The following is a 17364-nucleotide window of genomic DNA, read 5'->3' on the forward strand; positions in this document are numbered from 1 at the left end:
TACATTATAAAAAAAAAGTAAGGTCAAGTTGATCAAACCAATATTCCAGGTCAATGAGGAGCTTAAATATGTGTTGGAGAAAGAAAAGAGGCAACAGAAACAGAGATGGAAAGGCAGAAAAAGACAGTGGTACACAGGGAAAGAAGAAGGGAAGGGAAAAAGAGGAAGAGAGGGAGGAAAGAATAAAAGAAAGAGAATTCTAGAAAAAATTAAAGAATAGCTGATACCTGGCCCATCTTCAAATACTAGTGGTGAAGTCAATATACATTTCCTGGATCCTAGTACTTGAATTTCTATAAGAAAACAAACTAATTAATATAAATATTAATTCACCAAAATAATATACGGATATTGAGTGTGTTATATATATGTGTGTGTATGTGTGTGTGTGGGTATTTTTCCTTCAAAGTCCAACCAAAAGCTATGTTCTTACACAAATTTCTAAAAAAGTTTCACTTTGATTTACTAAAGGCTCTATCTTAAAAATGTATAAATGAGAAATGCCCCTGGTAGCAGTGGGCTAAAAACACATAACACATCTGATTATAAAAATGTCCTGCACTTACACATACATAACATAGCCATTCACATACATGTATCTGTTATGAATGCATCTTAGTTACTAGCATAAAAGCTTCTTGTTTTACTATAACTCCAGCTTCAAACAACAAATTGAATATAATTCATTCTATTCCATCCCATTAGCCCTGTTTCTTTGATTATTATTTTTACATATAAATATATCATATATGTAAATATTATTTATAATATTTTACACAGGTAATTATATAATATAAATAATTATTCAAATATATATTTAAATATAAATGCATTTATAATGTAACTATACATTACATATTATAATATGTTATATATGAATATAATAAATATTTTTTTGGTTAAAGAAATGATATGGCTTGGGGTACCTGGGTGTCTCAGTCACTTAAACTGAGTCCGACTCTTAATTTCAGTTCTGGTCATGATCGCATGGTTCATGGGTTCGAGCTCCACATGGGGCTCTGAGCTGCTTGGTATTCTCTCTCTCTCTCTCTCTCTGCCTCTCCCCAGCTCATGATCTCTCTCTCTCTCAAAAAATAAACAAACTTAAAGTAAGAAAAGATCTAGCTCTAAATCCATTCTTATATCAGCTGCTGAAAGGAAAATTTTATTTTACTTGCTTCCCCTTTGAAGTTACACTATGTCATTTTATGTCATGTCACATCATGTCATGTCATGTCATACTACCTTATATCAATTATGTACATTTTAACAAGAATGTTGTTTGTCAGGTATCATTCCAAGCATTGGAGTAAAGCATTAAAGTAAAACAGCATTATGAAAGAAACTAAATTATTATGGTTTAAAAATTGGCTTTGTCTTTTCCCTCTTATGTAATCTCAATGGTCATTTTACCTTTCGAAGAACTAATATTCCTTGCAGTCAAGATATGGGTAATCATACCTTTTAATGGGTATTTAGAAAGATTAAACAGAAAACAGTAAAAGAGCTTATTATAATGCTGACAGAATTGAAAAACAAAACTTGCAAAAGTCACTGTGTAGTACTGTGTTGAGGTCTGATTGAGAGGTATTTATCAAATTTATATCCATATCTACTTCACTCTGTATAAATTTTAACTTAGGGATATTGCAGATGGTTCCAATGATCAGTTGAATTTAAGGAGGATTCTAAAGAAGCATCAGTTGGGTAAAAGCAAATATGTTTCCTGTGCAAAGGAACAGCCTTCCTTGTGTAATTCTGCAAAATTATAGTGACTTTACAGAGAACCGAGATCAGGAATATTATGGCAGCTTAGTATTATCAATACAGCATTGACATTGCAGACTGACAAGTCTGTAAATATTATCAGAACAGCTCTTCACCCAGGTCAAGTTTATATTTTATCTGAACACCTAAGTTTGGTTTTAAATGGTCATTTTCCCAAAACACAAATCCTCATCTTGAAACTTGTAAAGAAGATGACTATTATTACCAGTAGGCATGAACTCAACATTTATATTGGGAAAAGCACTTTTGCTAAACAAGGTGGGGAGAAAAGTCCCAAAATTTGCAAAAGCATTTGCTCTCTCCACGAACCTAAAAACAGCACCTAAAAACAGAACATGCTGATTGAGTCAAATCTAACTCATGTTGCAAAATATATTCCTGAAACACAGGTTTCAGGATTCCAGAGAAAGCTATCAAATCAAGAAATGCAGTTCCATGTAATTTGGGAATCTAATACTAGCTGTGTAACCACAATATGCACAGGTAGCATTAACAGATACTCTTTAAATTGATCATGACTACACCAATTAGTACTCAGAAGAAAATACAGATGAAATTCAAACAAGCATGTGACTTTAACCTTACATTTAACTTTAAAATGTTTGGTTATCAAACACAGGATTCTCTGAACAATTTAATCCCCAAATCTCATATACCCTCACTCAACACTAGCCATTCCTATGGGTCCCTTTACCCTGGAAAACTGGTTATTATTATATAAGTTTACTTGAAAGAACATTATAACCAATTTACTTGAAAGGACATTTACAATGGTAGTTGCTATTATTTATCTCTGAAATACTTCACTTACTACACGGCGAACGGCCTTTTCACTTTCCCATGTGTCTGTTGGCAGGACTGTCCCTCCCTGGAAGACACAAAACCCCACAGCTCTGTGTGCGGAAGCAGTTTTACTTCAAAGGCTTGGTCGTTTAATGGTAGCTTACAGGCCAACAAGAGAAGGTCTCCCAAGTACCCAGAAAGCTCTGCTGAGATTTAAAAGGCACTGTGGGCTCCCAACCCCTAGCTAAGAAGCTTAAATTTATTTTCACCCCAAGGGATCTGAGAAAGGAGGAAGCATCGTTTAGATATTGCACACCATAGAGCATCTTTTTGTCCTGGAGAAACCAAAAGCTTTCATTTTTATTTGAACACAGTGGATCTGAGCAATTTCTTCCTTTGTTATATGAAAAGCAAGCTGGAGTGAAAACACGTAAACCAGAACTATGTTTAAACAAGATCGGCTGTTTAGGAAATGTTAAGCTTCTTAGCAAATAGAATAATAACTACTTAAAAGTATTTAATACAGAGGCTTCTGGGTGGCTCAGTCAGTTCAGCATCTGACTCTTGATTTTGACTCAGGTCATGATCTCACAGTTCATGGGTTCCTGAGCCCCACATCGGGCTCTGTGCTGACAGCATGGAGCCTGCTTGGGATTCTCTCCCTTCCCTCTCTCCTTCTCTCTTTCTGCCTTTCACTATCTCTTTCTCAAAATAAATAAATAAACTTTAATTTTTAAAAAGAAAAAAGTATTTAATACAAATAAATACTTGCATGCTGTCAAAACTTTTTTCCATGTAATTTATTGCAACAACTATTTTCCCCAGAGTTAACAAAACAAAACTGTCTAACTTTATCTTTCTGCATAAAAAACAAAATAAATTTTGGGATGCCTGGGTGTCTCAGTCAGTTAAACATCCAAGTTAAACTCAGGTAATGATTTCTAAGTTCACGAGCCCCGCATCAGGCTTTCTGCTTCGGGTCCTCTGCCCAATCTCTCTCTGCCCCTTCTCCACTTGTGTGCTCACATGGGCAAGTTGTCTCTCTCTCTCTCTCTCAAAAACAAATAAACATTAAAAAAAGAAAAGAAACATTTAAAAAAGAAAATATATTAAAGTTATTTAGTACATGACTTCAGACTGTATCTTTCTATATCTTGTGGTTTTTTTTCTCAAGGATTTATCAAAGGCATATTTCCATGACAGTACAAAAAATATCCCTCTGAGTTTTAAAAGATAGTTCATATTGGGGACCCTGGGTGGCTCAGTAGGTTAAATGTCACACTCTTGATCTCAGCTCAAGTCTTGATCTCAGGGTCATGAGTTTAAGCCCTACACTGGGTTCCATGCTGGGCATGAAGCCTCCTTAAAAAATAAATAAATAAATGATACTTAATACTGCACAATAAGAATGTAATATATTAAGCACCTCTCTGATTTTTAGACTGCTTATGTTTCACAAATATGAATAATTATACCATCTTAGTACATATTTAATTCCTGTTTAGCTTCCTTTCAAAAATGTTAAATAAATATACATCCAGAGAAGTATAAAGATTTGACTTCTTTTCCTTCACACTTGCCAATCTCTTAAATTTCCTAACATACTAGACCAAATGGGAAAAAAAAAAGTGTATTGTTATTCCCTTAATTTGTATTGTTATATTGATTATTAGTAAGGTATGATCTTTGTTATGTATTATTGGACATGTGTGCAAATTCTTTGGTAAATTACTTAAATTCGTATTTCAAAATATTCAAATAGATACTTTTAGAGTCCCTATTATCTCAGTTCTATCTTTATATTTAAAATAAAGGCAAACTATTTTTCAGAAAATTTGAGTCCATGTAGGCACTTGATTGGGGAACATCATTAAATCCAAATTTCTAAACCAGGACCCCATTCAGAGTCACCCTCAAAACCTTTTCATGTCTTTATATCCTTGTCCTGCCTCCACTGTGATTCTGCCTTCACTGTGTCAAAATATTTGCATCTAAGATTATTCTGGGTAATATTAGACAGTAAAACTCAAATTTTTCAAAATCAAATTTTTCAACTGTAATTTCTACCAATATATCAACTGATTGATGTATATGGGAGTACTAGATCATATTTTCATAAACTAAAGTTCTCTGTAAAATTTTGTCTACTTATTTATGCTAATAGCCTAGTCTAACAATCCTGCCTGAATTCCTTTTGGAAGCTTCCTTAAACAAGTCACAAGTTCACATTTTACTTCTTTTTTATTTTAGGGCACTTCTCAAATAGACAATTCTTCACATTGAGACTTTCCCAAAGAGGCCAAAGTCATTATAAATTATATTTGGTATAAATATGCCATTTGAAAAGACAGGCGCACTAAATGAGAGTTTTGGCACAGCTACAGTTAAGATGCATAATCTGTCATGGAGAGGAAAACACTTGGAATGAGACAAATCAATACATGCCTGATAATACTTGGGAAATTAAATTGTTCATGCACCTGGTGTCTTGGGTCCTTAGTTACTGGCTATCTAAACTGCAGATTTAATAAATATGCAATTCCTGGCAGATAGAACATTAAAAGAAGAGCTCTCTCTCCCCCAACCAGATTCCCATGGTAAATAGGAAAAGAGCTGAGACAAGTTCTCCTAATCCTTTTGGTCACTCAAGGCAAAATTGCTCCTTTAAGTCTGCTGTACTGTGGAGGCCTTCTGTCTTCATCAGTCCTTGGAGCCATCTCAAGGACAGACTTATCAGTTGTGGATTTGCCTTCACCCACGTGAAACTTCTTAAACACACAAATTAGCAATAACAACAGAAAGACAAACAAAAGTATGTCTATTAATAAGGCAAATTTGCACCAATGGAAGCAAATGTGAAAGGATTGCATAAAAGCAAGTGTTCCTTATTCATGATGAAATATACTCTCAGTAATTTGAAACTCGGTGTTAAGAAGTTGGAGACCAGGCACAACATGAGGTTTACCTCATGTTGCATCTTGGATATCTCCAAGCAGGAGATTCATGAATTATGGGGTCTTAAGCCATGGTAGGACACCAAGTATAAACTAGATCCATAACTTACTAATTGAACTAATAGAGAACACTACTTTGACATATTTCCAGTAGTACTTCAGAAGAAAGTGGTCAGGTTGGGATATTTCTAGGGTTTTGGGATCCAGACCCAAGATCTGAGATATCTTTTTGAAGGTTGGAACTGAATGGCAATATATAAATCTTATGGCATAATAGTTTAGGATAGAAATAATGTGGTATGGAAAGTGAAAGCCATCTTGATAAATAAACTGTTGTTCGATAAAGGACCTAAGCTGTTTTTCTATGTGAGCAATCAATTTCTCTCAAATAATTTCCATTTGCCCAGATTGCCTATTGATTATTTGAATAAATTTATTTTCAGGAATTTAATAAAACAAAGGATGGGTTTATTTGCTGTTTTACATCTTTAATTCCTTGTGCAAAAGTGTTCCTGCACAAGTAAGAGAGTTGACATAAGTATTCTCAGTTCACAGTCTGGATATGTTCTGTGTTTATTCAGGTGTTCGTGGTTCTGTTTGCCATTTCACTGATAGGAATAGTAGGAATTTTTACATTTAGTAAAGCTGGAGTTAAATGGTGTATACTACCTAGTACTCTGAGATTCTACACATCTTTATGTATTATCTTTAGTTATTCTCAAAGGCTCCTGAGAGGTTAAATTGATGAATTCCATAATGACATTTTATATAGTCATTTCTCACAGCTATATCTCAAGAATACAGCTACCGTCATTAACACATTAACACACAAAGTTGTTCAATGCATATCTTCAATAAATAGCATATTGCTGGATCTGTTAATACTAATGTAAGATTTATGTAACACCTTCTCTGTGTTGGGCCTTGATATATCTGACAAATCAACAGGAGAATACAAAAAAAGAAATATTCTTTTTCCTGGAGGTGACTGAACTTTCAGTTTGAACACCTCATCTAAGAATCTGTCCTCACATGTTAGGAATCATTTATGCAAGACCTCTTTCTCTGGTTCCCAGTCCCACATTTAACTTATACTTTTTCTCAAAGGTCATAGGTCTTCACAACTTTGAGTAGACAGGAAACTACCTATTTTATTTTAATCTAAGTCACACAAAAAATTTTAATGAGTAAAGGATTATTAATTATAATCTATATTTCAATATTTCTATCTTTAAATTAAAAAAATAATAATGACAAAAACACCCAGGGAAATAGGAAGCTACTTTGGGTAATATATCATTCTCAGTGGTATTTTATTTATATATATTAGTGGCTTCAACTCACAGCATTATTATGAATATAGAAAGCCTCAGGACAAGAAGAATCAGTGGAGAAAGCTGATCAACCAATTTTGCACTTAACTGATTTCCATTATGATTGCTTTTCTTCCATAGAAGGGGAAATAAACATTTTTCATCAGAGAAAAGATACTTTATCAATACAAGTCAGGTTTATAAAAATTATAACTTTGATGTTATTTTTGAAGTATATTTTGATAAAGGGAGAACATGCTGGGGACCATGAATTACCTTTGAATCCTAGATTGGCTACATATTAGTTGTCTGACGGGGGGTTCGATAAATTAATATATTTGAATTTCAGCTTGTTGAAACTGAACATGATTTGCTAATTGAAGTGAGGAGAATATATGGCTTTTTATGTGAGAAAGTAAATAATAAAAGACACATAAAAGTGTTTTTTTTTTAATTCCTTAACATGATTCATCACAAGGAGGGTCTAATGCTATTTTGTGGAATTTGTGGAAGTTTGACTACTCCTGTTGAATGCCATTGAATCTGTGCATTCTGCTAGCCTGAAAGTCCGTATGTTTATGTGAAACTACATGACAAAAAAAGGTCCTTGACATGCAGTTATGTGTAAGGTGCATGGTGTGTGTAGGGGTAGTGTGGAATGATGATGGGAAAGTTTATATAGTTTATAATTTCAGAATTCCAAGGTAATTTCTACATATATTCTATAGGGTTTCTGAAACATACATTATAAATGGAACAATAGCAGAATTCAAACAGATGTCTGTGAAGCAATTAAATTTTGAGAAATCTCAAAATATATTGTAGAAGACATGAACAATCCCAAGATGTAGATACTACATTAAAACAATTCGCTTCAGAGTGAAATGAGATGACACCAAGACTTAATGAGAGGCTTTCAATTAACCTGATGCAAAAAAAGTACCCAGTACTTGGGCTATTTCTGGAGCTTCCCTAGGAAACAATGAAGAATGGACTTTAAATCAAGAAAAGTGGCACCTGGTGGCTCAGTCAATTGACTGTCAGGCTCTTGATTATGGTTCAGATCATGATCTCACATTTCGTGGGTTCAAGCCCTGCATCGGGCTCTGTGCTGACAGTGTGGAGCCTGCTTTGGATTTTCTCTCTCCGTCTCTCTCTCTGCACTTCCCATGTGTGCGTGCTCCCTCTCTCTTAAAATAAATAAATTAAAACTTTCAAAATAAATAAATCAAGAAGAGACTGGGGCTTCCTAGGAGATTATATCCTCGTGAGATAGCTGCATGAATAATAAAGAAGCTCAAACCAAGTCATAGGACTCTTGATTTTGGACATGGAAGAGAAAGCTGCCCCTGCAGGACTTTAGCAAACACTCTACCTTGAGATGTCAGGTAAGAGAGAAGATATTGTTTACTTGCATTTGGAAAAGACTAAGAACAAAGAGACTATGGATAAATTAGTGAGTATAGACACTCTAGCCTGTAATATGAGGAACTACAGGAATCTAGAGGTGTTTCTTTCTATGAAAGTATCTCTAATTTGTTTTCCCTCAAGAACCTGAAACAGTTGGACAATGCTACTGAGCCAAAGAAAAGTGAGTGGGTTTAACGTATTCCTGAACTAGAGAAGTGCACAACTACCCATGCCTATGTTTACACCGACCATGAGATTCAGCCTCATATCTAAACATGAACATACTTTGAAAACAACAAGTGTAGACTCTGGATTCTGAAAATGCTTTGCAAAACCCATGCATAATAAAAGGCATTGTGAATAAACATGGCACCAGACCCTTAATGTTGGAAGGTGCAATGATTTGACTAAGCAGAATGAGTTTTACCCAACAAAGAGTGAGTTTTCTAGCCATTCTACCTCCATTCTCTATCTTTTACAACAAAACTCAAGATTAAAAAAAAATACTAATAAAGCCTCTTGAAGATAATTCCAATTTTTGTAATTTTTAAACACAATGCATAGAAATCTAGTGAATCCCTTGTTAGTATTTCTAAAAGTCTGATCCAAATTGACTTAAATTGAGATTTTGAAAAATTCACTAACCTGTCAAATGGAAGCAGAGACAAATGGGCTGGATCTTCCAGCTTCTTACCCACAATGCCAACCAAGTTAGGTAGTCAGACTTTATAGAAGAACTTTTAAAAAAAAAATTATTATTTTATCTGAGACTCTTAATCTGACCAAAGATTAGACTTAAGGGAGAATTCAAATAGGAACAGCTGGGAAATACTCAGGCCACCACAGCTAAGGCCCATCAGCTCCACCCAGGGAATGATGATTTAGAAGTGCACATCTCTACAAAGGCTCACAAATGATACCAAGGATGACATTGGTGAGTGAGGGTAGATGAGGGGTTGGGAAAGGCATATGTGCAAATATTTGTATGGCTTATTGTCATTGTGAGATAACTGCTACGATAGGAAGGGTATATAAGTATAAATGCAATGTCTACGTAGTTCCATAAAAACAGAATCTGGTGAGAGGTGAACTCATAAAAATGTGTACTTTGCTGTCTGTGGGAAAGAGATTCAGTGTATCACAAGATTCATTGTTTTATTTAAATAAATAAGTTTTGGTAATGAAGACTATGAAAACGGTCTCATCTCTGACATACTGTGCATTTTGTTGATTATTAAATAAGCTTGTCACTTCTTCAAAGAAGTTGCTAATTTTACTTTCCTAGATCTTTGTTATAATCTTCAAGCTTAGAGCTAATAAGAATATGGAGAAAAATAATTGATATTTATTGAATATTTGGATGAATAAATAACCATACCTATATTGAATTAAGTCAATAAAATAGGCATTGTATAACATTTTGTTATCATCATTAAAAATGAACTGTTTGCTTACACAAGTACATAGTAACTATGCAAAATATCTCTAGATCTTTTTAATTAAAATTCAAAATATTTACAATATTTTGGTCAAACATGGTCAAACATAACCATGAACATGATTTTTTTTTAATTAAGCAATCTAGGGACACCAGGGTGGCTCAATCACTTCGACTTCGGCTCAGGTTATGATGTCACAGTTCGTGAGTTCAAGCCCCTCATCAGGCTCTGTGCTGACAGCTCAGAGCCTGGAGCCTGCTTCAGATTCTGTTTCTCCCTCTCTCTCTCTGCCCCTCCCCAGATTGCACTCTGTCTCTATTTCAAAAATAAATAAACATTAAAAAAATTAAACAATTTGTTCAAAATTTTAGTATTTTTAAATATATAGAACTAAATTCTTGCTGTTTTTGTTCATGTTCAATTGAAAAAAAAACACATTTATATTCAACAATGAATTATCATGAAACAGTGCTTCATAACCTATGGAGTGAAGATATACTTAAAATTTTGCAATCACCAAATACTTTCATAAATATAACTAAAATTATGTTTAATGTAAATGAAATGAAAAATACATGCAATAATAACCCTATTATTATATACTAATAATAATTAGTATTATTAAATTATTTAAATTAAAGCATAGATACATTATGTCAATTAATGCAAAAGTTTCTAAAGATTTATTTTACTTTTTTATTATTTTTAACTTTTTAAAATTATTATTTATTTTTGAGACAGATAGGGAGCAGGGAGAGGCAGAGAGAGAGGGAGACACAGAATCCAAAGCAGGCTCCAAGCTCTGAGCTGTCAGCACAGAGCCCACTGCAGCATTCAAACTCACAAACTGAGAGATCATGACCTGAGTTGAAGTCAGATGCTTAACCGACTGAGCCACCCAGGCTTTAAAATAAACCTTTAAATCAAAGGTTTATTTAAATTTCTGCACTCATCTCACTGGAGAAATAATAGGATATCAAAATGTGCCAAGAACTACAGTTTAAGTAGCTTTGTCTAATATGGATCAAGGTAGTCTAAGGCAGTAAGAAATACCCAGGAATGATGTACCACTGTAATTACAGTAACAAGTATGAATTTGCATGGATTTTTAAAAGAAATTTACTTGAACATATCATATACTTTGGATTTTTTATTATTTATTTATTTATAACAAACATTATATCAGTTAAAGTACTTAGATAAACTAAATACCAATGATACTTTTTTTTCCTCATTTTTCCTTCATAAAGCTACAATATCTAGGGAATTTGATCAAAAAAAAGCAGGTCTTGTTTGTTAGTCTAGAGGCTTAGATGCTCTGTCGGGAAATAGCATTTAATCTCAGAGACAACTCAGGGTCAATTTAAAGTAAGGTGTATTATGAGTTGTCAAAGGTTCAAGTCAAATTTTAACATCTGTGACTGAGTCAATAAATTTTGTTCTAGGAAAGGCATGCACCTCTGGCATTATATTGCCCACCAATAGCACCACATCCATAGTCTCCACCTTTGTGGTGACAGGCATACCTGGGCTGGAGGCTGTGCACATCTGGATCTCCATACCCTTCTGTGCCATGTTCTTCATTACCTTGGTGAGCAACATGGCCATCATGACAGTTATCTGCAAGGACCAGACCCTCCATGTGCCTATGTATCTCTTCCTGGCCATGCTAGCTGTCTCTGATCTGGGTCTGTCCCTCTTCACTTTCCCCACAATGCTGGGGATCTTCTGGCTGGATGCTCGAGAGCTCACCTTCTCTGCTTGCTTCACCCAAATGTTTTTTATTCACACCTTCCAGGATTTTGAGTCAGCTATCATACTGGCAATGGCCTTTGACCGCTATGTGGCCATTTCTCGTCCATTGCACTATTCTTCCATTCTCACCAACGGTGTAATTGCCAGGATAGGTTTGGCCATTCTAGTGCGAACATTCACTGTGCAGGTGCCTCTCCCCATCCTCTTGAGGACACTGTGCTTCTGTGATTCCAATGTACTATCTCATTCCTACTGCCTGCATCCTGATATCATAAAGCTCTCTTGTTCCAACACCAGGATCAACAGCATCTTTGGACTGTTTGTGGTGCTATCCACTATGGGACTTGATTTTCTCTTCATCCTCTTTTCATATGTCCTGATACTTAAAACTGTACTGAGCATTGCATCCTATGGTGGCCGTCTCAAGGCTCTCAACACCTGCATTTCCCACATCTGTGCTGTGATTCTCTTTTTCACACCCATGATCTGCCTGTCCATACTGCACCGCTTCGGCCCCAAACTTCCCTCATGTATCTACGTGACCATGGCTAACATGCATTTTCTCATTCCCCCTGTGATGAACCCTGTTGTGTATGTAGCGAAAACCAAGCAGATACGAGATAAAATTCAGAAACTCTTCACCAAAAGAAGACCAGGAGAATCCCAAGTCACATTTATAACATAAATGAGCACGATCCTAAGAGAGAAAGAATGCTTCATGAAAGCAAAGAGCTGCTGATATTCTAAAAGCCCACAAAGATTCTGTTTGACTCTTCTGAATTATACAGTATATTGGTTTGGGTAACTTTTAAAACTGTTTCTATTCTATGATTTGAACAAATGTACATTGAACAATAAAATTTATTCAGGAAATAAAAATCTGAAATAATGAACTATTTGCATTATTTCTTTGTCCACTGGTTCATATATTTTAGTCAGAGAAGTTTATAGTCTTATAGTTCATCTTGGACAGAGTGAACAAAGTACTTGGTCTTATCATCTGTATCTATACCTTGACATGGTGTTAACTCTTTATCCTTGACTTTTTGAGGAGCTGAAGATATAATATGAATTAAGCAAAGTTCTTGCTTGCATAGTGCTTTGTTTTATTGATGATATTGTTGTTGAAGTAGGGAGTAAAGGAAAGAAGCAAACAAGTGAATATCTAATATTGCTATTTAAAAAAAACTATAAAATCATGAAATTTACAATACCAACAATCTCTACCTATATTGGACGTACGAAACTTCTCTTGCCACACTCTAAAAATCATCATCATTTGGAAAAAGTATAATGTTTAAATCCAGTATGTCAATCTGTAGTATCATATTCTGTCCTTCAAGAATGTTCACTCCTTGACTTCACCGCATTTGGACTTTGGGCTTGAGATCTTTAGTCCCAAATCCCTCACTTTCTCTAACTCCAGGACAGCCATCATTTTATCATTGACTTTCCTATTCACTATGGACCACACATATTCCAGGAAAAGCTCCATCAGCACTCATTTTTTTTCTTTTAATACTTTTCAACTGTAAACTTAACTTTGGAATCAATTTAAATATTTTGTATTTTCTAGTCTTACATCTGTGCTTTTGAGTTCTCCCTAAGAATAACACTAGAGTTTTCATACTGTAATGGCTACAAATTAATGATCTTCAATTCATTTGGTTTTTCAGTGTCTGGATGCATATTTTTGAAACCCTCGGTGACATTTTTCATGATCCACACTTGCCATTTCAAATACCTGCAACTTTCTTCCAGTCACTTATGCTTCACACCAGACCCTTTCTTCACTTTCACATACATAAAAGAATCTATATCTAGAAATGCCATCAAAATTCTTCCTTCCAATATTAGAAAAAGAATGTAATCTCTTTTATTCAAAGATGGTTGAACATGTCCATCTCTAAATGTGTTTCTTTTAATATTATCTGAAACACTCCATTTTGCCATCCACCTTACTCTCTTTCCCCTTTTGTTTATATTATTATTATGATTATTATGAAATGCTTCAAGGATGAAAAGATGCAAACAATAATACAAAAAACATACAGAAGTCATACAATTTCTATATGGTTCTACTGAATTACAATATTTTGCCTCAATTGAGTCAGAATTTTTTAAGTAAAACAAATTACAATAAAGGCAAAATTTCTTTGCATCTCTCTGAATCATAGATGTTAAACTCAATATCCAAAAGTAATCATACAATTTTACTCTGTTCCTTATCTTTCTTTTCCATGTTTTATTATGTTAAATGGATGTGTGTGTATATAGCAAGCATACACAAAAGTGTATGTGATATGCATGTATGTGCTTTATAGCACTGTTTTAAATCTTCTCCAAAAAAAAAAAAATCACTATTCTTTGTCACAAATGTATGCTTTTGAGATTTGCCCATATAGTTACATGTTATTTGGATATATTTATTTTCACTGATGTAAAGATTCCTGTGTTGTTTAGGAGATAAAAGGGAGCTCCAGAGATTCAGTTCCTCCAGGTAATTCTGCCTCTTGCTTTACCTACATAATATCATTAATAGTATTGCAGGGGGTTCTAGAATTCTGCAAATACTTCCCATCTCCATAACATTGTCAGACTCAACCCCAATCTCTGTAAGAAACCTTCTGGGGTAATTTCATTATACATGCTATCCTTATTCATATAAGACTCTTATCTCATCCCTTGACTTCCATTCAATAATATTCACTTCAATAAAATTCACTTCAATAAAATTTTTTGGCATAAATAAGCTACTTGAAAAATATTCATTAATTGTCTTAATTTTCTCCCCCTTGTCAAATTTAAATATATTTTATGGTGGAATATAAAGTACATATAGAAAGTTGCATTGAAATAAATGTGCAATTCAATAAATTTTTATTAAATGAGCATCTGTATAAATATCACCTAAGGAATGAAATAATAAATTATCAACACCTAAATTTTCTCTGCAGCCTTTCCTGAACATAACCTCACCACTGTCAGCGCATTAAACCAGTATGCTGACTTTTGTACTGTTCATTTCATTGTTTTTCTTTATAGTGGGGCTATTTAAGTATGCATCCTCAAACAACATAGTTGCCAACAATTTAACTGAAATAGAAATCATTTCCTCTTCAACGCCATTATAACAAAATTTTGCCTCTACAATTCTATTGAAATTGCTTGGGCAAAAGTCATCAAGAAATCTAAATAACAAATCAAATAACGTATTTCAAATCTGTCTTTTCAGCCCTGGACCTCTCATCAATTATTGACACTGTTGACCACTCACTTGTTATTCAATATCTGTACTTTTTGGCTTCTCTAACACCCCTCATTTCTGCTTATTCTCTGATCTCTCTGAATAATTTGACTCCTTGCATTTTCTGTTTTCACTTCTTTTGCTAACCCCCTGAATATGAATGTTGCCATATCAATCTCAAACTCAGCGTCCCTCCTGAATTTCAGATATGTTCACATGTCACTCTGGGATAATTCCCTTTGTATGCTACATGGAAATCTTAAACTCAACAAGGCCAAAGAAGAACTTACTCATTCTGCTCCAACCTTGATTGCTACTTCTTCCTGCTTCCACTTTTGTGTTCTCCATGTATGTGGGTGGCATTTCCCTTTACTCCCTCACTCTAGCCAAAAATGCAGACCAAGTGCCACACATGGTTCTCACTTTCCCTCACTTGTAATTTCCAATCCCTTATCAATATTGTAGATTTCACTCTCTTAATATTTTTCACCACTTTTACATTTCCACTCCTCCTGCCTCAGTTTAGACCTTAATGATTAAGTAGATCATTTAGCCATCCTGCTAGTTGGCTTCCCTGTCTTCATTCTCAAACAACTCCAAGCAGAACTGAAAATAGCTCTCAAAATCTAAAGATTATGTTGCGCACTCATTTAAACTTTTCCATTGCTCCTCTTCACTTGCAGGTTAGTCTTTACTCACAGCTACCACTATTATTTTTTGATAATTTTCTAGCTCAAAATTTTTGTCACTGATTATATGCTCCATGCCCTAAAATAAATGACCTTCTTACTTAACCACCTGCTGTCTCTCTAGCAAATTATTACAATTGTTCCAGCTACATTCTCTTCCTTAAATATCCTCCTTGTCACTTAAGGATCCACAATGGGAATCCACCTAGTTTTGATTTAATATTTCTAGTCTTTTTTGTATTTTGTCATCTAGGATTAGAATTATGTTTAGGTCACATTAAAAGTTATTCATATTTCACACATGCTGAATGAAAACATTTCCGACCCATGTTCAGTGTGGTCATGGTCACGACATACTCCTGCAAATGCACAGAAGATCCCTGCAAGAAAAGAGTTAATGCAACAGATCCATTTTACTCAGTTCTTGCATATCTCTGTAGACATGTTGATGAGTGGTCCTTGACCAAACTCTAAAAATAATTCTCTGGAATGTTCACATAGTTACTGAGTAGTAGTGTTATTATGTATGCCAAAGCAGTAGTTCAATATGAACCAGGTTGGTAGCATATGTTAGACAAATATAGAATTTATTATGTGTCCTGTTGCCTGGTTTGGGGTCTACACACACTGGTCATGCAACAGATATGTACCTATGTAACTGGCTTGCTTTAATAACACTGGACTCCATAACTCAAGCAGGCTTCTCTGGACAGAGGCATCTCTCATGTGTCCCTGAGGTTTGTGGCTACAGTGACCCTTGCAGAAAGAGAAGAAACAGTTGGAAGCCTGTATGTGGCCTCTCTTGACGTCACAATGGACACCTTTTTCCTGCTCTTCCTGCACAGTGTCCTTTGCTATGTCAAATCTTAGCCGTGAGTATAACTTTCTGTTGAATTGTATGAGTGCTTTGGTGAACCACTGAACTAGCAAGTGGTTGTGGTACCCCTGGATGTTTCCTCTGCCTCATGCCCAGTTTGGTCCCTACTTCAATTTCCCAGGCCACTCCTGCCCAGCTCCATGCCTACTATGACCAAACTTTGCATCTTATATCACTCTTCTTTTTACCTTCAAAACAAAATCCAGGACCCTTTCGTATGTTCCTGGTGAATCCTTTTTAATCTCCTTCACCCATTCCTCAGTAAGTTTGAAAACTCACTTTGAGGAAGTAGGGAGGAGGAAAAGGGGCAGCACTAGGGAAAAGTTAGCTGTATGTTATTGTAACAAAGACCGATCAGTGCAAAATAATCTTGGTCATGTTATCATTCATGAAAATAGTGCTGCAGATATTCAACTCTCACCACCCAAGATATATACAATTGAAGGGAAAAAAACCTGCTGAATTGGGGGATCAGGGAGGATATAAAGATTGTATGTCCTGGAGATCAGAATATGACACAAGATGTTTCCATGACCAAAAAAAGCTAGGATCAATGTGATAACTTCTACTTCTAAGGGGCTAAGACACATGGGTGGCTCAGTCAGTTGAGTGATCAACTTTGGCTCAGGTCATGATCTCACGGTTCAGTTGGGGAGTTTGAGCCCCACATCAGGCTCTGTTCTGACAACACAGAGCTTGGACCCTGTTTTGATTCTGTGTCTTCCTCTCTCTCTCTCTCTCTCTCTGTGCTCCTCCCCATCTCATGCTCTGTCTCTCTCTGTCTCTCTCAAAAATAAACATTAAAAAAATATCTCATAAGGGGCTAAGGATGTCTTAGAGTGGGAAAAGAAGAAAGGAAGTTCAAAGAAGGACTGGCTCCATGTTCTAGCGTGTAATCATACCTCACCTAGAGGCCTGGCAAAGACACACTAAGATTAGCACATGAACATCTGATGCTTGTTGAGATCCTATACCACAAGGATTGGGTGTGAGTCTCACTGGGATTGGTTGTGAGCCTCCAGAACCAATGCTTTATAAACTTGCTTACTTGGCACTATGCTCAAGGCAGGGGGCCTCATGAGCCCCCAGCTGCATGACAATCCACAAAG

General features: G+C 35.3%; 1 protein-coding gene and 1 pseudogene across 2 annotated transcripts in view; one reads left to right on the plus strand and one right to left on the minus strand.

Annotated features, from left to right (window-relative positions):
* LOC112865222 (olfactory receptor 52Z1P-like) overlaps positions 1–8959 on the minus strand; it is a 52353-nt pseudogene extending 43394 nt beyond the window's left edge. Inside the window, exons 1-2 of the transcript XR_015241058.1 lie at positions 8894–8959; positions 228–293 (exon numbers count right to left, since the gene is read on the minus strand). The product of XR_015241058.1 is annotated as an olfactory receptor 52Z1P-like (transcript). The remainder of the gene's footprint in view (positions 1–227; positions 294–8893) is intronic.
* Positions 8220–12186, plus strand: LOC112865707 (olfactory receptor 51G2-like). Its single transcript, XM_025928784.2, has 2 exons — positions 8220–8226; positions 11133–12186. Exons 1-2 carry the CDS (start codon positions 8220–8222, stop codon positions 12125–12127), a joined length of 1002 nt encoding a protein of 333 aa, XP_025784569.2. The 3' UTR covers positions 12128–12186.
* The last annotated feature ends 5178 nt before the right edge of the window (positions 12187–17364 follow it).

The sequence above is a fragment of the Puma concolor genome, chromosome D1, assembly GCF_028749965.1.
Source record: "Puma concolor isolate L17-30 chromosome D1, mPumCon1.1.hap2, whole genome shotgun sequence".
In the NCBI taxonomy this organism is placed as follows: domain Eukaryota; kingdom Metazoa; phylum Chordata; class Mammalia; order Carnivora; family Felidae; genus Puma; species Puma concolor.